At 23.5% G+C, this 22632-nt stretch overlaps 1 protein-coding gene across 2 annotated transcripts in view; it reads right to left on the bottom strand.

Annotated features, from left to right (window-relative positions):
• LOC126894548 (FMRFamide receptor) overlaps positions 1-22632 on the bottom strand; it is an 80968-nt gene that overhangs the window by 6791 nt on the left and 51545 nt on the right. For both annotated transcript variants that reach the window (XM_050665634.1, XM_050665636.1), the window contains exons 2-3: positions 7629-8059; positions 7104-7496 (exon numbers count right to left, since the gene is read on the bottom strand). In XM_050665634.1, the coding sequence (XP_050521591.1) occupies positions 7104-7496; positions 7629-8003 (768 nt within the window). In that variant the 5' untranslated portion in view covers positions 8004-8059. The remainder of the gene's footprint in view (positions 1-7103; positions 7497-7628; positions 8060-22632) is intronic.

Raw genomic sequence — 22632 nt, 5'->3', positions numbered from 1 at the left:
TAGTAATTTTATGTGTATTCATGAAGTGTATTTATGAAGTGTATTTATGAAGTAAAATTAAAATAATATCTTTTTTGAGAACATTTAAAAAAATATTATTAATAAAATCCCAATGATAAAAAATATTCAAAATTTAATTACCATTTCATGAAAAAAGAATGATAAAAAAAAATTAATACTTCTAACAGAGCGTCTTAAAAATATATAGTTTAATTCATAGATTCAAAAGATTTTATTTAACACAAGCGAATTTCTAGTTGCAAATCGAACATAATTTACTTGCTTATATAACACTATTCAAATGTGGTTGACAACCACATTTGGATCAGTATTTAGGATGTTATTAACATTTTATATTGGTGTCTGGAGATGAGACGCAGGTATGTTATTTTTATCACTAGTAGTTTCCCCACTGTATTCTTTCCTGCATAGGTATAAAAAATGTCAATTGTTTTCAAAATACCAATCCAAAAGTTGTTATTGACCAGTCATTTTCTTGATTAGCTCATTATCTATTAAATAAAATAGTTAATTATGTATGTTGTCGTTAAAAAAAAATAAAGTTGATACCTTAATAAAGTAAAAGGTAAGAAAATAAAACAAACTTTATAATTTATAAGATGAAGAAAACACAATTAAAAGAAAATAAAAAAATAAAGTCTTAATATTATTTTGGATTTTTGTTTAATTTAGTGGTTCATGATAAATTAAGGAATTAGACATTATTTTATTTCAATTATAAATCATGTAATTCACCTTTAATAACGTATTGTTTTGATAGGAGTATAAGTTATGTTCTATGATTATGATCAAAATATACGTTTGTCTAAATTTTACCACTATATCTTAATTATTGGTATAAAATTATGTAAATGATCAGGTTAACATTCAAGTAATTTTGTGCTTAAAATTATTTAACAGAGTCATTATGTTACTTAAATGATAAAATATAAAACAAAAAAATTTCAAGGTTTCTTTAATATCATTAAAATTATAATTTGAAAAAAAACTGAAGAATCGGTTTTAATCAAAAACTTTTTTATTCTAAAACTAACAGATATTATAAAATTTTAAATTAAAAGACATTATAGTCAAAGCCTCAAAAATTACTAAAAAAATAGTTTATACACATTTCGGAAACAATGTGACTATAATCAGCGCTCATCACATACAGACTCCTTGACCGGAGTATACTAACTTTTATACCCCTAGTGACCTTATTACCTAGAGATGTTATCATCTAATCAAATTTTATTTTTAATTTTATTAATTCAAGAAGTTGATAAATCTTCTTTGACTGAACATCGCCGCTCTATTACAAACGTCAATAATTACTTAGAAGTCAATATAAAGGAAACTATAAAAAGGGTTGTAAAATAAAAATAATTTCATTAATTTTGATCTAGGTTTACTCAAATATTCATTATTAAACTTGCATAAACTGACAAAATATGACAATCAACTATATGATAACATCACTAGGTGATAAGGTTACTAAAGAAACATAAAAGAGTATTTTTTGGTCAAGGTGTCTGCGTGTGATGAGCCTTGATTGTGGTATCCTTGTTTCCGAAATATATATCCATGGTTTTTAAGTCATTTTTGTGACTTTTGAGTTAAATATTTTTAGTTTTAAATTAATATTTAAATTTTTTTTTTAATTTTAAATAACATTAGTCACAAGTAATAAATTCTTATTATATGATATTATACAAAATAAAAATAAAATATATATATATATATATATATCAAATTAGTTTTTATCAATTTAAACCCAATCTAATCAGCTTAAGTAATAAAGTAGGTAGTACATTTTTGTTTTTAAGATTTGATATTTGATCAAATTCTTCATGAATGTAAAGTCAATTAATTCAATAAATGTGATTTAAACTTAATGATAAACTTTTGATTGTCTGTTGCTTTGATTATAAATATAAAATCGATCATCAGATTTTAAAGAGCTTAGTTGTAAACCACTTGTAACTTATTTAGTTCTAAAATTATAAAAATGATTCATGAATAAAATAAAAAACTTCATGTAATAAATTTGTGTTACTATTATATGAAATATTCTACTACTGACAGTGTGTACTATTTTAAAAAAACGTGCTTATTGGTTTTACAGTGTGCATAAACCACTATTTGTTAAAAAAAAATGTTATACATATTTTTTAGTAAGTACATAAATAATATTATTACATTTTTTTCAACTGTTACATAATCTCCAAGTAATTAAAAAAATTAAGCTTACTAGAGCTTAATTAATATATTTTATAAGCCGTTTTCCATTTATGTTTATTATAGCTTGTAAATACATATTTTTTTATTAATACAGTTTGATGTAGATGAAGTGCCTATTTATAACGCCGTTCTACTAGCAATAAAATTGGTGTCATCTCGCAGTACACAATAACAAATAAGAACCTATTTCCTTTTCCTTGCTCCACATTTGTTTTCTCACGTCCAATGTATTCAACAATGTGCGTACAATAAAATGTTTCTTGGTTTTCATTTATTATTATTATTTATATTTATTTTTTTTGAAAGAAATAAAAAGGGTAAGCAAAAAGTCTTTGTGGATATATTCACAAAACAAACTATAGTTTAATCTATAGAACAACCTTCTTTATTGTTGTATTGATAATAAGAAACGCTGATTTTTTAGATTCACAGATTTTCAAAATACTATTTCTTCAAAAGTTCATTAATTTAATTAAAAATATACGATATTTTTTTGAGAATAAATATTTTTTATAAAAGTAAATTATACATATTGCGAAGCTGAAATGGTATTAACTTTAACATTGTGTATTTTTTTGTACGTGCGTATTTATACCTAAATATTTTCATCTCTTACTGAACTATTATTGGCGATCATATACTAGGAGAGATAGAGTATATTTTAAAAAAAGATATCCTCTTAAATTAAAATGATCCCTCGATTTTTATTATAAGTAAAAATGGACATTACAATAATTGAAAACACCAACATTGATTATTTTTTTTAATATACATATTGTACAGATTGTAAATATTCTTAGCAGTTATAAAAACTTATTATTAAAAAAATATTTATTTATTTTTGTAGAATATCTATGTACACTGAAATTAATTTAAACAATTACCTTTAAAATATTAAAAAATTGTTTTTAAGGCGTCAAAATTTAATTTAGAAATTTCTCTATTTAATAGTAAAATAATAATAATAAAGAAAGTTACTCCTAAGAACTACCATTAGAAATAGCTTTTTTTTAAATTAAAATAATTTAAAATGTACTTTATAATAAAAAAAATTAATAATAAAAATAAAATAAAATGTTCATTATGGTATTCAAATATATAGAGTAAAAATTAATCATTGAAAGGAACTCAAAATTATTTAAATTATAATTAACTAAATCTTATAATAATAATATATTACTAACTTTTCTGTTTAACAAAAATAAGGTAATATCTAGTTAATTAGCATTTGATTATTATGATTTATCAGTTACTTCCGTATTAAATTTAAACAGAATAATTAGGCAATTTAGTCGTAATCTTGTACTAATAAATTAATAACTTTTATCTTCATAATATTTTATAATTTAATTGATTTTTTTATTACTAATGATTTTAATTAAAATTTTTTTAATTTTAACTATTTTTAAATTATTTTTTATGATTATATAAGTGAAAAAAAATCATATATCAAAAATGTTTATCTTTCAAAAAACCCTTTTATTGAAAGTTTTTAAGTAGCACTAAGATGACTTTAGAATTGTAAAATTCAAAACGTTGTAAAAGAATTTTGAAAAAGGCATAGAGTGAAATTTTTATGTCGTGAGAAAAAACATTGAATGATAGCTTGGTCGGAAACATGCCAAAAAAAGTACGATCAAAATAAAAAAAAATGTAAGGACATTGAAAGGCTTCGATTTTATTAGAAAATTCCTACGAACACTTGAAAGTTTTTACTATCTAATAGTATACTATAATAAAACTAACAAAGAAACATAACAAGAATTATGTATTCTTATAGTTTTAATTTAATTGTGGAATATTTAAAAATAGTAATTTTACTTGCTGTAATCATTGAGTACAGTGAGTCACTTAAAGTTTAAGTTCAAATTATGAAGTTGTTCATTTAAAGAAAGACATTATCTTTATATCTCTTATTAACTGTTTTGGAACGTTCTATTGAATTTATTGCTTAATTGCGAGAGCGAAATTATTTCATTTTGCTGAGTAAACACATTATGACTATATACACTAGTAGTTCTAAAAATAAATGAAAAATTTTAAAACCTCAATTTCCACAAATTTTTTTTAAATTGATAATTTTACAATTATTCTTTTAAAGTTCATTTCAATTACATAGATTTTTTTAAATTTTTTCTTCTTAAGGCTAGATATATTACTGATAAGTTATTTTTAATAATTTACAATTTATTATTTTATTAATGAAGTTAATATTTAAATAGAAAAGGTAATGTTAAACATTAATCTTATTACTTAGAACAATTAAATATTAAAAAAAAAAAATTTTTGTCAAGGTAGAAAAATTAATTTATACTGTTTATAGTTGGCTGTGTATTGTTCTCTCTAACGGCATTGTATTTTTATTTTTATTTTTTATTAACCATCATTTAATTTGTAATAATATGAATTATTTTTAACCGCGGTTTTAAAGAGTAAAATACAGTAATTTTTGTGGTATTAGAAAAATTAATATCATATTTTTATACAACAAATGATTGTAATATATTTAAAAAAGAATTACAAAAATAAAAACCCTTAATGAGGCCTATCAATCTAGCGATATCTGTCTAAACTATTTTAACTAAACAGCGTAATATTATACTAATACATTAAAAATATTCTATTCAGTTTTAGGATAACTTTCACTTAATATTATTCAACGTTGACTTAACACGGTTTTTTAATAAATAATACCTAATCTAATACTAATGGACTTAAAATTTTTATATTATCTGGGTCTGTAAAAGTTTCATATAGTATTAATAAAATTACTAATAGTCATACCCTTCTCATAGTTCAGATACATAAAAAATATATGTCTAATCAAATATTCCTATACTGTCTTCACTTTTCTAATAATTTATTTTCGGTCCCTTTCAATTACCTTCACTCTTGACGTAATCGGTAAGTGGAACGATACGTTATATGCTCTATTTTAGATTTGACATAGATTTAATAGTAATAAAAAAAGGTATACCTAATACTTAAAAGAAAAATTTCATTTTAAAATTTATATTAACACTGTTTTTGTTCAAAATTTACTGATAAATGAATTTCATGATTTTCATTTGTTTCCTGTATTTAATTACTTTTTTTTTAACAAGCTTTATCGTTTTGAAATAATTAATTAAAAATATTCAAGTAATTCTTTCAAATATAGTTTTTATGGTAAAGAGTAAAATTTTTTTGGTAGAATAACATCAGTTACTTTTGGAATATGTTCATAAAACATCTTAATTCTTGAATAAAACCAACGTCTCTTCTTATTTTTTGATAGTTTTTTACTCTGAATAAATGCTGTTGTATAAATATCTTATCAAGTTCTCTCTCTTCAATTTTAAATTTAAACATAAATCTTGTAGTTCAAAATACTAGGATAATTATTTTTTTAATTTATTAATAGTTGATTATTACAACTTAAAACTGCATTTTGCTTACAAAATTGTTACTAAATATTTAAACTAATGTATTATTTTGTAAAAAAAAATAGTTATTTTTTTGGTAAGATAATATTATTAGAATTAATCTATAATACACAATGATAACGTACACAATATAATACTGTTTTTAATAGAATGCTCTGTGTAATTTATATAACGTCTTTAAAATGTTAAATATATGTATATTAATATGAGTCTGTCCCCCTTTAAAAGTATAATGTATAGTCCATTCAATATAACATTATAAAACTGATAAAGGGTGAGTAATAAAATGCATTCACATACTTTAAAAGCCACCTCCCACTACTATATATTATTAAAATATATGTATATTCAGTTTATGGAAAGATGAGCTTAGCATGCTTGTGTCATATTTTAGGATGAAAGAATACCACTAGAGATTTAAATATAAAAAATTACTTACAGTAATATAATTTAATCCTACGTATATGATATTTAGCAAAACAAATTACAATGTTATGAGAAGTGCAAGCGGAATGATATTCGAGCATTTGTGTAAGACTGTATAAATAACAAAGTTCTTTGTAGCGTGAGTTAGATGGTCGTAGTAAATCAAATAAACTATACAAAAAATTGTTCTTCTATTTCATGTTTTTTATAATATAATATAATATGGTATAAATACACACACACACACACACACACACACACACACACATACATATATATATATATATATAACAGCTGTATAATTTGCTTTACATAAAAAATATTTATCTAATTTATAATACTAAATTAAGTTAAGAATGTATTATTTCACAAATTGAATTTTACAAAATTGATTGACTTATTATGATCAATTTCTAATTATGAAATATTTTTCCCATTAGATAAAAAGCTTTAGCTGTAGTACTTTTTTTAAATGTTGGTGAAACCATAAAGTCTTAAATCTTGACAATAGTGCTTGGTAAGAAAGATTTATAACTGCCTACATGACAATCAAAAAGCCTAACAGACCTATAACTTGCTAAAATAGTAACACATTAAATATTTTGTAAGTAAAAGAAAAACAAAAATTCGGTTTTTAATACATTATATAAATGATGAGCTATTAATACAGACTATTTACTGTTTCTACACAATATATGGTGTATAGAAAAAGCGTTCAAAAATATAATTGAAGTATTATATTTTTAAAAAATTACTATAATAAATGTAGTAATATGTTGCATTGTTTATTTTATCTCTGTTCAATACACGTTGATTAAAAATTTAATAAAGCAGCCAAGTTGCTATAAACGCTTTGACAAATTATAGTTACTAAAAAAAATGTATAAAATATCAATATTACTGGGCAAATATAATTACATTAACACAGTTACATTTACTCAATATTAATCTACATTTTTAACAAATCATTTAAAGCATTCATGTTGTTTTGTAATATCTTTATAAACTTACCTGGTTATAAATTGCAGCATTTAGTACAGCTAATGAACCAAAAGGTATGAAGTACATTATGACTAAATACATCCAATGTATGTAAATTGATATGTACGATTTATCGTTTCGCAATTCACTTGGATAAACTTGATACACGTACTGATTATATTCAGAGTGCAAACACTTTTGAACTCTCACTTCCCAAAACCTAGTTATATTGTAGAGAACCGAAAATACTATGATTGCTATCACGTATGCTCGAGCACGACCGTATGTGCATAAAGATCGAGCTTGCAAAGGGTGACAAACAGCAACAAATCGTTCTAATGTAACAGTGAGCGTCAGGTATACAGATACCGTTTGAGATATCATAGCTATTGGGTAGACCACCGGTGCGATTAATGGATATACCTATAAATGGTAACATCACTCACATTAATATACCAGCATGAATAATAAAAAATAAGCATTCAGGTATATTTAAATAAATATACTTGATAAATAAATGTATGAAACATTTTTTATATAATATTTTTATATTACCTTAAAGTAATAGTTAAAAAGATATGTGGTTGATGGATAAATGATTGGAAGCCCGAATAGTAAAATAGATGTAATTATTAGTACTGTGTCACATCTAGCCAGACCAATTAATAGGTAATTGATCGACGATTTCATTTGAGGTCTGGATAAGATTATCATAGATATCACATTTCCAAGAATGCCAAAAACACCAATCACGTTTAAAAGAATACCGTAAGCTATGAACTCAAATAATAAATTGTAATCGTCACTTTCAGTATTGTTGAACACAGGACATGTGTTGAATGAATCATTACTGCCGCTGTTTTCATAGTAGTTACTTGAATTATTATTAACAATGGCTTCAGGAACTACACTATGACTATTGTTGTTCATTATTTTTCACTTTCAATCTTTGAATTTATTCATTTTCCATTTCAAAATATTTTCATCTAAAAACAAAACACAACGATGATAAAAAAAAGTGTTTATAAAATTCGCTAAAAATTACATTATTTTTTATTTTCAAAAAAAATTGTTCAGTCAAAATGTTTTTGATGAAAGGTATGACAAATAGGATAACTAGCTGGTTCAGTTACTGAATACGTCACAAAGATTGAACATAATCGGTGTTACTTGAAACATTAACTCTTAAGCATCAAAATTGAGTAATTATGTTAATTTGTGATGTACGACTTAAATTGTAAAATGTAAAACACAAATGTTGACAATTACATTGTAAAACAGAGCCTTTTCAAATGTTTAAACATTATTTCAACCTAGTAGATTATTAGTAATAAATCTGTTATATAATTTTGAAGTTGAATAAATCTTTAAATCCTTAATTGATAATTAGATAAGTTAACCTTATTTAATTAAATAATTTAATTTTTAGCTATTTAAAATGTACACTGTTTATATTAGATATTCAAAAAATTTTTAAAAATATAGTATGATAATTAAAATATATTTCCATAGACTTAATAACAGTCATACATTTATTTATTGATAAAAATATCTTTCGAGTGTTAATAGGCATTTTAATTTCTGAAATTTTTAACTCAGAGCAAATGGAAATACGTGTTGCTAATATATTTTTTAGTGCAGTGTGCTTATAATTCACAATACAGTGCTTATAATAAACATTCAAACAAAACAATAACACCGATGTGTTCTCATTAAAATGTACAAAGTCGTTTCACAGTATAATGCAATTCCACTTGCGTTCACAATAGTTTTATAATTTAAGTTCATAAACAAAAGCTCCAACGTATTTAACTAATTTCTAAAAGTCTTTTAGAGAGTAAACTTGCATATTTTATATATTAGAGTGAATCTTTTTCAGCAAAGACCTTTTTTTATTTAACCTTTTCGAGCACATCTAAGATTGCTTACACAAATTAATAAAAAATATGTATAATAAAAGAATAAATTATTGTATCTTAATAAGTCACCACAGTTTTAAAATTAATCATTTAGTTAATTCGGATGAATAAGTTTTTTATAATTCAAAATTTTAATCAACACCATTTCTACCTTATTAAAAATGTTATGAATATTTATATTGAACACGAAAACTATTTGTTTATCCTAAATATCAAAGTAAATCCCAATTATATTGTTTGTCTAATGATGTAACTTAATTTTTAATTTGTAAAACATCTAAGAAGCGAACTTTTTTCTATTTTTCAATATTAAAACCATAACAAAGTTTCCTTTATTAAAATAATTTAACATTTCTAAAACTCTTGATTCTCATAATTTAAGAAAGGTGTGACACAAACAATAATAATGTATAAAGGAGGTAATATTATTTTCTTGGTAGTGTACAAATATAAATACTTTAACCCCAACACATTTAGTGTAAATGAAGTAAATAAGTATTGTTGATAGAAAAATAGCGTTGGGCAAAGTGCACTTGATCGTAAATTAAGGATAATGTGACCTCCTAAAGTGGTAACTACAAATATTAAGGCAACTCTTTGCATCAATAGACCCAATTCAACCCAACCTGATAGTAACTTGTACAAAAGTAGACTACATTAAAACCTAATATAAACTACACTGTTTTAAACTTAACTGTTCAATTCATTTATTTTTTCTTTTAACTTATAATTTAGCTTTCTTAATTCAAAATATCAGATAAAAATAATAATGAAATGTTTTGTTATTTTATCGGACCTAAGTTTGTATAAATCCCAATGATGTAGAATATGTCAAGCCATAACAATGAGTTATAATAGATACCTAAATCCTAGTTTATAGCTACTAAAATTCTCTTGTAGTGAAAATAGAAAAGAAAGATTGTCGTTAGTTGTTATATTAAGAGCATTTACGAACTTCTCGCCATAGCAAGCAATGCTAAAATGTTAAAACTAAATTATTGTTGTAATGTTCTATATCGGCTAACTGCCATTCAGAACATGACTGCTAGCGGCCGCTACAGTGATAAATGTGTTTTGTATTTGTGGCCTTACAAAAACTAAACCTAAAAAAATCGCATTATTATTTTTTTCAAACATGTATTTACTTATTTTTGTAAAATATATATAATCTTAATAATAAGTAATGATTTTACTGTATTTAACACCAAGGACTGACTGACGAGAATAAAAAAAATGTTTAAGCTGATGGATTATTTTTAATTATAAAATATTTATGGATGAAAAATTGTTTAATTATATACCATTTATTATCATTTTTAAAAATAACAGATAAATACAGACATGTTTGAACAATAGCATAGATTAAATTATTAACCGTATAATATGATATGATATTTAAATTTAAATATAAATGTAATATAATAATGAATAAAAAGTGGAATATTTTTTTATAATGTATTATACTTATAAAAAACTTCTTTGGTTTGAATATTCCCCACAATTTCTGTGTCGAAGCCAATATCATGAATATATGATGAAAAATTTGATTATAGCATTTGAATAAAAATAATGTAATAGATTGTCAGAATTATCGATATTTGTGTATAAGATAAGTATGCTGTTTTTAGTATTTAGTATTCAACATTCAAATTATAGATAGCATATATGAGTTCATACTTATTGAGCACCTAATAGTGCAAAAATTTAGACTCCAGTCAAGTTCCAAATAAACTATTTAATGGACTTATAAATGATTTGAACGGATAAAATTTTATTTGACTTTAGTTTTAATTTTTATGAATATGGTTATCTATCAAATAGTCCTAAGTAACAATTCTGAAATATTAATATTTTATGTTAGAGTTATTTTTACAAAAATTCTTAATTTTGCTACAATAATGTTGACAAAAATTAGTGTAGGATTAATATATTAACTTATAGTAGCCTATTTATCGGGGTCCCAATAACCCCAAAAACTCAACCCAACCGGTTCCTCGATGATATAAAATCAAGGTAGCGTGGAGAGAGTTTACTTTATTCGATATGCTGAAATTTATCTGGGCCCCCATAAAAAATTCTTAAACATGCCACTGCAAACAATTTCATAATTTTTCAGTTATGATATTTTTGTTCCTTCAATGAATTCACTTAAGTATTTTTAGAAATGTTTTGAGTGCTACTATTTATAAAAATCTAATTTATTATTACTATGGTACGTTACAAAAATATTTCTAGACGTTTTTAAAATATTGTGGTAACATCACCTGAATATCATATTATTATATGAACTTATGTTAAACAAATATTTTAAAAAATTACATATAATCTCAGAACATAAGAATTTTGGTCAAATAAATTTCTGATAACGTTAGTACACTACAATATTCTAGAATCATGTTAAGCCCTGGAAATATTTCCACGATGATTCATTTATAATTGAATATTCTCATAAAATTTTGAGAATGTTAAATTTTTATCTAGGGTTGAAGGGTAAACTTGTTAAATGTTTAAAAGTACAATACTCATTGCAGAGTATAGCAATAAACCATTTTCTACGGTTTGGAACAAAACTAAAAGTATAATTCTTGTTTGACTTATGTTTAATACATAAAACGACTTTTATAACTGAGTGAAATTAAAAAAAACTTTTAATTAACCTAAAATGCTTAGCATAACAATTCGTGTCTCAAAAAATAGATATGAGAATTGTATTTAATATTTATGTTGAAATGCACGATACGTCGTTACTAGTCGAGCTATATGATACACATTCGATTAATGTTGCTATTCTTATTACCAAGCAATGTTAAATTGGCATTGTTGATATTATAAGTTAGATATTTGGTTCACTAACCCATACTTAGTTTAATTTGTGACTATGGATTATTGAACTAAATGCAATAGATGAGTGATGTGATAAAAAAAAATATTATTTTCATATTTCGCAACAAATACTTCGTAATATAATCTAAATATAAAAAATATATTTTTTCAGCCTGCAATTAATGGTAGCTTATTTAGAATTTATTAGAATGCCTGAAAAAATAAAACAGAATTTGAGCTCACAACCAAAATTTGCCTTACCACTTGGCAATCATGTTCTTATAATACAGATTCCAATTTATATGCACTTGAAATCAACTTAAATTTGTGAACTTGTTAGTAGAGTAATGTAGTATGTAGCTAGTAAACGACGCTACTGGATGATACTTCAATAGTTTAAAAAATCAACATAAATAGAATATTTAATATTTTAATAATAAAATTGAGTGTTTAATAACCTTAAAAATACTAATAATATTGGTAAATATAGAGAGAGGACTTAAAATAAGTAACGTAAATCACTTTAAAATTTTAAAATTTGTTAAAACAAATGAGCAATTAGCAATTAATTTAATTTATGTTATTAATAAAAAAAACCAATCGAAATATTTTAGTTTTCAAAATTTAAAGCTAATTGGAAAAACAAGCTAACCTTAAAAGACCCAAATCATCTAAGTATTTTTAATAGCACAATTAGGGACTTCATTTTTTTGTCATAAAAATCTGTGAATATTCCAATTATATTTTTGTCTCAGAATTACATTTATAAATCATATTAATATTTTGTTACAGTTTGATACAACAAAATTAAATAAAGAAGTAAGGTTTTGTCTCAAAAACAGTACAAAGTCACTATTTTTTCACTCCAATGCTTTTTTGGAATTGAAATTTAAAAAAAAGTGTTAAATATAAAATAAACTGAAAATCATTTTTTCTCCGTAAACTCTAAAAATCTTTGTCTATTCTTATAAATTATTTAAGTATCATCATAATCTCTTTAGCTTCTATATCAACTGTTTGGGGTTGGTTCTATCTTACAACAATTTGATACACTGGTTGTCATCTTGACTCAATCTCTTTATGGCGGAGGGTACCAATAAGGAACAATGTCTGTGTCACTGTTAAAGTTCTCATATGATCACCCATCCAAGAACAGCAGAAAACAGCGTAGCTGAACAAAAGGTTCAACAAAGAACTCTATGATATTATTTATCACTCCTTTTCAATTAAATGGTTCTATTCACATGACATAGCATTCCGAATAATCTGAAACTTGGTTAAGTATGCCAACCGTCGGAACCTTTCTCGCTGCAAGTTACCAATACTTGGTTAAGTAACTGGCAGTTAATACAATGTCACATTTAATTTGATAGTCCAAAAGCCAGGTACTTATTTAAGTTGCTTCACTGCATAAACATGTAAAGCTAGTGCTAAAAGTAGTATTTGCATATTAAGTACAGCAGAAACTCTTACAAAACTTCTTAATTAATAACTAGAATAATTTCTTTTACTGTATATGAACACTAAAAATTATACGTAATAAAGTGATATATTTTAATTAATAATTATTATTATTTAAAAACAAAAAAAAGGTTATAAATAACTGTTCAAAATCGAAAACTAAAATAATTTTGAACATTTGTTTTTGTTTTTTTTGGGTATGTGCTTTCCTAATTTATTAATTATGAAGCATTTTTAATTTTTACACATTATTAGTGTCAACTTTAATTTTTCAGATGGTTGCATATCAAACTGGCTTATTTAATAAAAAATGATTTATCGATTTTAACTTTTAGACCACTATTTCGGAAGTTCTTAATTTGATTAATTGAAAAACAAGTAACCAAAATAACAAAAAAAAATTCTTAATAATATTTTAGCTTTCATATGTAGCTGAATAGCTACTGCTATGTTTTTTTGTATCGTTTTAATCACTGTTGGATATTAATCAATATTAATCTAAAAAATGTGTCAACTACACTTTTCTATATCCCTACTGTACTTTACTTAATTTTTTTCTTTTATTAACGAAGTGACCAATGATAAAAAAAAATGATCCTACATTCAATATAGTACATTATTTTATTTATAAAAACGTTTTTTTAAATTTAATTTTCATAGTATAAGAATGGCTAATTATTAACTTACAATAAATTTTATATCAATCTGCTTTTATAAAGAAAAGTTTATTTAAACATTGGCGTAATAAGTCAATTTGATGTATAGTAAATATATCGATAAATAACATAATTTATAAAATAAGATTATCCATTGATAGAATTCAAATCTGTGGTGTTTAATTTTTAGAAAAAATATTTCAAAGGCAACAAGAACTCATTTTCTCTTGTTTATAACCTGCTTAAAAAATTATTTTAATTCGTTAATTTTTTAAGAAACTAAGAGTTTTAAGAAAAATTAGTTTAAAAAATGTCAAAATTTACCCATTTTAAAAATCGTAATTCTTTGGGGGATTTACACCATTTTATGGAAACGAGGCAAATTTTTAATTTTTGAGAGTAATGTATTCAACTAGATACTACTAGATTTGTTGTGATCTTTTGACGTGCTGTTGAGGAAAATCAGTTCAGTGAGAACTGAAAAAAGATAATAATGATAACATAATGGTAAAATTAATATCTTCTCAGCTTCGCATCGAAACTAAAATAATGAATAATAGTACTATGATGATTATTTTGATGTGGTAAAATATAAGTTTTCATACCATAAATTATTTGGATATTGTGATGAAATTATACATCTTATATTACCTTTATTACTTAGGACAAATACAATAAATCTTTTATACGTTCATTAAATGTCAACTCTGATTTTAAAGTAATTTTGTGAAACATAAATAAGTTTTTGAAATTCTGATGCTTAATTATGTATATAATTTTAATAAGCAAAATTATTTTTAAGTAGAATATGATATATTTTATTACGACCATTAAATATATTTAAATAAGTTAATTTTTTTTCATTATATGAAACAACTGTTGAAAACTTTAAAAAATTAGGTTAAATAGTAAACAATTATCAAAGAAAAATAAGTGGTAGCTAATTTTATTTTCTTACTTTATCAAATATTCATTATATAAATTTACTTGTGACTTCATATCAATTTTATAATGTAGTAAGTTCAATAATATCGTGTTATAAATATGATATAACTAACTAATTTAAAAATAATGAACAAACATTAAAGTAAAATAACTTTATACAGACACGCCTAGAAAAAAGTTTTGGTAGTTTTAAATACATTCTTTTTGCAACCTATAAATATTGTTTTATATCAACTATAAATTTTCTAAATTTTTGGAGGAGATAAGGAACTTTTATTGTGCCTGCAGTACTAGAGCATTATTTTCAAATTTGATTTTAAATATAATTAATATTATTCAATTTCACTGACTAGACACCATTAATATTTGTATTTATAACTGAAAATGATTCTTCATTTAATTATAAGGAAAATATTTTATTAGTTATTGCTAATAATATAATAATGACATTGTAAAATAACCAATGATGCAATTATTGTCAAGTTACCAATTTGTATCAGTATTTTTGTGTTTTAAGGTTATATTACTCTTATATTATTGTCTGAACTCATATAAAATGGTTCTTTTTGGTATTTTTCTGTGATTAATTTAAATAGATTACTTGAAAAAGTAACTATATGTAAAAATTATAATTTGTTTAATAATTTAATCTGAATTTTACTATTTGCTTCAATTTATTTAATATAGATCGTTTTCTTTGTAAAAACTATATTTCATAAAATTTGGACTGAATTTGGTTTTAAAACATCTAGTGTAGTCTTATATGTATGTTGTTTTATAAAAAATAATACTAAAACCGAAAAAAAATTCTCAACATTTTTTATTATTTAAGGGAAAATTTAGTGGTCATTATTAAATCAATCACTGTGTATTGAAATTTCATGTAGCGATTAAAATCACTATCAACAAACACTTAAATGTATGTGTGCTCTTAGGATGTTTCAAGATTAATATTTTTTTAAGGCAGAGGAGGTAGTTTCCTATTCACCTTCTTCATATTTTTTAGTTAATTATAAAGCGTTTTCACATGTAGAACATAATTCCAGAGGTAATTTTTTTTTTAAAATAAAATAAATTAATAACCTTTAATTTAAAGACGAATTAAAGTATACGGATTAATCGAATCATGTTCAAAAATTAATAAAGAAATTTTATACCTAACACAATTCATATTATTCTAATAAATACAATATTGTGTTGTTATTGAATATAAAATACTATAGTAAAATATTAAATATTTTTTTTTTAAATACAATAAAAACAGAAAATAAATGCTTCTATTATATTTTCCAAAAGCTGCAAATTTGTTAACCTATTTTAATGATTTAATTATATTTTTAAATTTAAAACCAATTGATTGACAAAAATTACTTTCATAAACATAAATATATTACCAAAACAACAATACTGAGCTAATTAAAAGATGGGAATATTGAAACAGAAGAAATTTTAAGAAGAAATATTAAAATTAATTTTTGTTTCGGAATAAACTATTTTATTCGAGTTAATAAACAATTAAAACTACTTCATTTCAAACAAGTTGAACAATATATATCATTAAAATTATTTCTAACAAGTTTTAAGAACACGCTTGTGTTATTTCAAATTGGACCACCAAAAAGTTATCTATCCGACCACAAAGAAAATTAGAGCAATTTAATCGTAGAATGATTTTGGTTGTTAAAGAATGAGTTTAGCCTAAACGCAAGTTTAATCTTCGTCACATAAGATTTAATTTGATTTCAAAAAATAACTCCTGCTGTTTCTGGTTTCATTTTCTCCGACCACCTGTTTTGTCAACCCTCGGCCACGGTTGTTAATCTTAACTGTAGAGAAGAATTATTCAGCCATTTTGTTTTTAGTGCTGTTGGTTTTGGCTGTTATATACACTCGACCAACTCTCCTCTTATTGTTATACTTTTTTGGTCTATACCTACTCTGTATTTTCCAACCCGGGGTCTTGTTGAAACTTTACGTTTAAATAAAATTGAAATGATAAGTGCAATAGTAAAAGGATACATCCTCTAAATTTCTCGAATTGATAAGAGTATATCAAACAAAACTAAAATATATTTTAATTCTTCTGAAACATGAAAAATTAATGTAATTTATCAAATTTAAATTATACTTAGTATTATAAAAATCTATTTACATCAATCTTTAGTTTTTGAAGAATATTCCACTTCTGAATATTAACTTGATTCCGGTACGATTTTAGGCTGATTATTTTATATTCAGTTCAGTTTGATTTAAGATTTTTTTTTTTAAGTTTGAATCACATTATTGAAAAATGTTGCTAATACTTAATAGAAATATCAAATATAGTGAAATATTGCGTTTAGTCTTAAGAACAATAAATACATTTTAGATTTGTCTAATATTTAAACTTGTTATTTTTTATCGATTATATATATTATATATTAATAGATCTGATAACTAATATATGTACTATAAAGGGTGTTACTTTACAATATTAAAAAAATAACAAAATATTGTTAAATAAAAATGTCCTTTGTCAAATTTGAACATGATATCTAAGTCAAAAATTGTTGTTTCATAAAAATCTAAAGATCAAAATTTGTGTAATTGGCATGATTAATAGTAAATATCAAATTTATTGTAAGAAAAATCATTGTACTAAAACATTGCAATTAACTGGATGTCCTTCACTATTTAAACAGTTTAAAAGTATTATAAACAGTATTTGTAATTAAATTTAACAGTAGTTTTTTATAGAAATATTTATAAAAGTTAAAGTCTTTACATTTATTTGTTATGAGTTTTATTTATAAGAAATTATTTTAATAATAGTTTAAATAGCAGTTAGAAGAACTGGCTTCTCAAATGTATAACAATTTGTCGTTACATCATCTCAAAACAATATACGCTTTGTATTATTATGTACAATTTAATTAATTTATGTCTATTTAAAATTATTTTAAACCGTATAATTCTATGCTATACCACGAGTTATGATTCCGCAAAATACAACTCAAATATATGAAACGCAGTGTTATTATTATTACTGTTAAATAATATTAACAATTTATAATAAGTCGTATTTTATAGCCTTATATATTTTATTGGTCACAAAAGTGTTCTTTTGAAAAAAATCTGATAAACTGACATGCGGTCAAGTGACATATATGTTGACATATATATATAATTTTTTTTTGTTAAATAATACTTTTTTCATAAATATATACTTGTTAAAATTTTACTTATTCTTATGAATAATAGTAAATTTCATGTTTATAATTTTATTTTTTTATTATTAAATGGAGAATAGTCTAAATAAACTGTTGACTTGTTGATTACCACTTTTGTATAATTACTTTATGAGTTGATATAGTTGTAGGCAAAAAAGGTGCACAACCCAGCAGAATGCTTATCTGTGTATTTAGGTAAAAATAGAGCAACGCTAAATACTACAACGCTACTCGCGTCTTCTAAATCTTCAAATATTGATACCTCAAAAATAATTATTTAACAAAAAAAAATACGGCTATTACTCTTAATAAATATCTCGAAAAAGTTAAATATTTAACTCTGTAAAGTTTGGCAAAACTTTGTATATAATGTTTGATATCTGAATAAAATACTTTTGAATGTGTGAACTATTATATAATTAATTTGTTTATATTATAATTGAGAGTAAATGGAGCGTAATAAATATTGAAATTATTTTAAATTATCAGTATATTTAGTAAAAGTCTAGTCTAGCATAATGTCTAATTTATAAAAGTCTAATCATTCTATTGATAAGTCATTTTCAAACGTTTAATTAATTTAAAAATAACATAGCTAATGTAGCGTGCAACAATACTTTCGTAGAAAAATAATTTATTCATTCAAAGCATATTATTATAATTGAGCTTTTGAGCAAGCTTTTATTTATGAATGGTCACTGCCCTATTATTTTTATTTATTAAGCGACTATATGCAAAATAAATTTAATCGTGACTATGCATAATTCTACATGACTTCACTAGAATCCATACGTTGAAAGCGACGTATGGTTTGTTGTTCGTTGGGTATAACATAATGTAAAATGTATAAATGCATTTTAAATATGATTATACTTGCAAAATTATTTAATTAAATAATGTAATTTAATATAATAAATTATCACTGATGTTACGCATCATAAAATATACACATACATTATTGTGTTATTTTGAGCACGCTATTACAAAATAAACTGCAGACGTGTTCGATAGTTTAAGATCGATGGAAAAGTTAAATATAAATTCTACAATTATTCCAGCCTCTCTCAAAAACAAAAAATAAAAATGTATGTACACAGGGATATTATTCGGAAGTAATAACCATTTTTAAATATAGACTGAGGGTGAAGCGGAGATATGGAAAATATGAAACATTTCTCACATTATAATTAACACTTCCCATATTGCCTGGACATAGAAATCTGAATAACTTCCTAGGTATTTGGCGGAACATTGTTATTGACCGGTCATTTTCTTAATTAGATGATTTTCTATTAAGGCTAGTTTAAAATGTATGTTACCATCAGAGCCGTATTTAGAAATTTAGCACTTGGGTTAAATGTCTTTCCTTTTACTCACCGAAAAAATTTCCTTTATAAATAAATATACATGATAATTCTATTAACGCTAGCCATTCAATTTTTTTCATAGTAATAATTTTTGTGAATTTTTTTTTTTTTGATATTTAAATATGTATTTTAATTTATCTGTTATAAAATAATTTTTAGGTTCTATATATATGTATATATAAATAAAGAAACGGGTAAATTGCTATAAACAATGAGAACAATAATAACCCGTCTTCTTACTTACTGAACACCCTGTATATCATGTTTATATATTAGACCAAAATTTCTAATAATATTTTGAAAATATTACATGAAATCTATTAAATGCATAAATATCATTAATATGACAAATTATCATGAAGTTATAATTAAAATAATCAAAAGTTCAATGGTAGTCATATTTAATCATTCGATAAAATATCCCAAACTTATTAATTTACGGTGATTTTAGTTAATAAAACTACGTAGGCGTGTAACTTTTTATGAATAATTTGTTATATTTTCATGGTATGGTTTGTGCATTAAACTTTTTAAATTTAAATTTTGTTTATTATTAATTAAAAAAAAAAAATTAATTAGACATTTTTTAACCTTTCCTAAATTACGTACTATATACAACTGCTTGTTATATGTTTTTGTGGAATATGATCGTTAAGTTGATATTTAGAGTAATATATCTAATCTTATTTATAATTAACTACATCCGTCATAACTTGCTTGAGAAAATTATCTACCTACAGAATCCCTTTTTTGATAAATGGCGTTTAATCTATTTTGATGTTACTTTTTGTATACTGAACTGAATAATGTGTGAAATATTATAAAAAAACCGTGTTCAAGTTACTCATTAACTATTAAAATTTGACTTTACAAAATTCCTATTTAACGGAATCGATGAAAATTTTATTCAATCATACGGCAACATATATAATTAACTATTTTATATAATAGATCATGATCCAACTAAGAAAATGACTGATTGATAACAAAATTTCAACCAGTATTTTGGGTGTAATTAACATTTTTAAATATAGACTAAAGGTTTGAGTTTTAGTACGCCATCTAATTTGCTAATTTTTTTACTCGGATACAAAATTATTCATAACTTCTAAATACTGAATCAAAAGTTGTTATCGACTTATCTTATTTGGATCATTGTATGTTATAGCTAGATGTGTATGTTATTATTGAGAAAAATAAAGTTGGTATTTTTATAAAAGATACTGGATAGACGTAAAAATATTTATTTATCCAATTAAAAATTGAGAAATAGATACTATTTAAATAAGCCAAAGTAAAATTCACAAAATTATAATGATTTTAAAAACAAATTTATTGGTTAAAGATGAATGAATTTTAGCTTCGATGTGAAGCNAATTGAGAAATAGATACTATTTAAATAAGCCAAAGTAAAATTCACAAAATTATAATGATTTTAAAAACAAATTTATTGGTTAAGATGAATGAATTTTAGCTTCGATGTGAAGCTGAGATTTTTGCTTTTTTTTAATCAATGTTTACAATAAAGGTTTACTAAAGTTTGTTAAATTTTGATTTTATGATTGCATATTATGTAAAGGACGGAAGTGAACACTATCTCATTACGTTATTTTCTGGTAATAGTACTCGATTTATTTCCCATGAAAATTATTAAAACTGAAATAAGCATCTGTAATTGACATGGAAATAATATTTGTAGTAAAATTAAGTTTATTAAAAAAAATTATAAAAGCATTATTATAAGTAACAGTGAACATAATAGTATGTAAATTCATTTATTATCATATCTCCCAACAAGGAATATCTTATAATAATATGATATCAATAATAGAACCACGCAAATTAATAATTGTTTTTAAATTTTAACTTTGCTAACTATCAAATACTTGTTGTCAACATACTATAATGTTTCTAACTTTTGTAATAAACATTAAAGTTAATAATTTCTGTAAAAAACGCGTTCAAACGTTATTATTGTCTATGGAAATAAAAATTGCTTGCTGTTACCAGTAAATAACGTAAAAAGATAATTTTTACTTCCATCCTTTACACAATATGGACTAACATTTAATACCATAGAAAATCCCCAAACAAATCAAAATTTAACAGACTTCAAAATGCTGCATAAATGTAGCTACTGAATTAAAATAAGAGTTTTTTGTATCACTATTTTTATTTAAAACTTATCTATAAAATGGCTATCTTAAAATCTTTATAAAAAAATTAATTTTTTGTAATTGTGAAAAATAATATAAACCATATTTTAAACATAATCCTATATTGTAAACATTGATTAAAATAAAAGTATAAAATGTTATGTGAATCATAAGTTATATGAATTGTCAGTTGGATCTGTTTCACTTTGCATATATATATATATATATAATTTGAGATTAAATTAGAGTACCTTTTTTCTCACAATTTATATAAATTGAATTTGAGAAAACAGACAAAGTAAATTATTTCACTATGCTTGTATTATGTATTTTTTTTGTAAAGAATATATTTTTTACTTATAAAAACTATGTTAATTGGATTTTTAAACTAGTAAAGTCGTTACAAACTTTACTTTGTTTTAAAATCTTTATGAGTTAAGTGTTAGTACATTAAATGTTAAAATGTTTTAGAGTAATAGATTGTAATCCACAAAAACAAAAAGTTTTGTGGTTAGGTTTGTAAAATAAATTTGATAAAAATTTTTGTAATAAAGTCTATAAAACTTTATGATCTCAGGGATATAAACAAATAACCTATTTAAACGATGCCACCAAATACTGATGAATGTTAAACAAAGTACTCGTGCAAAACACATTTCCACTACTAGTGTTTGACAATACATAGTGTACGCACTTTTCTGTGTTGACATTTGACATTTTGTATTTACATAAATCACATCAGTCATTGAGCAAATTCAACAACTTTAATCTTATCCGTTGGCATGTCTTATGTGTCGTGCATGCCTGTAGTAATCCTTCGATAACGTTTAGCCTTGCTACTCTTGTCGAACGCGATTAATTATTATTTCTCCACTAAGAAATGAAGTGAAATTTGATACTTGCTATGGATTTAAAAGTTTTACTGTTGGTTTACTTTTATTTTAGTTTTCGGTGAAATAATTGAAAACAATACCAGTATAATCAATAATTTGTTTGTTCTCTTAACAAATAAACCTTTGGATA

The sequence above is a fragment of the Daktulosphaira vitifoliae genome, unplaced genomic scaffold (genome assembly GCF_025091365.1).
Source record: "Daktulosphaira vitifoliae isolate Bord-2020 unplaced genomic scaffold, ASM2509136v1 Scaffold_1, whole genome shotgun sequence".
Taxonomy (NCBI): domain Eukaryota; kingdom Metazoa; phylum Arthropoda; class Insecta; order Hemiptera; family Phylloxeridae; genus Daktulosphaira; species Daktulosphaira vitifoliae.
Note: the sequence above shows the minus strand (reverse complement) of the source record. Positions and strands in the feature narration are given on the sequence as shown.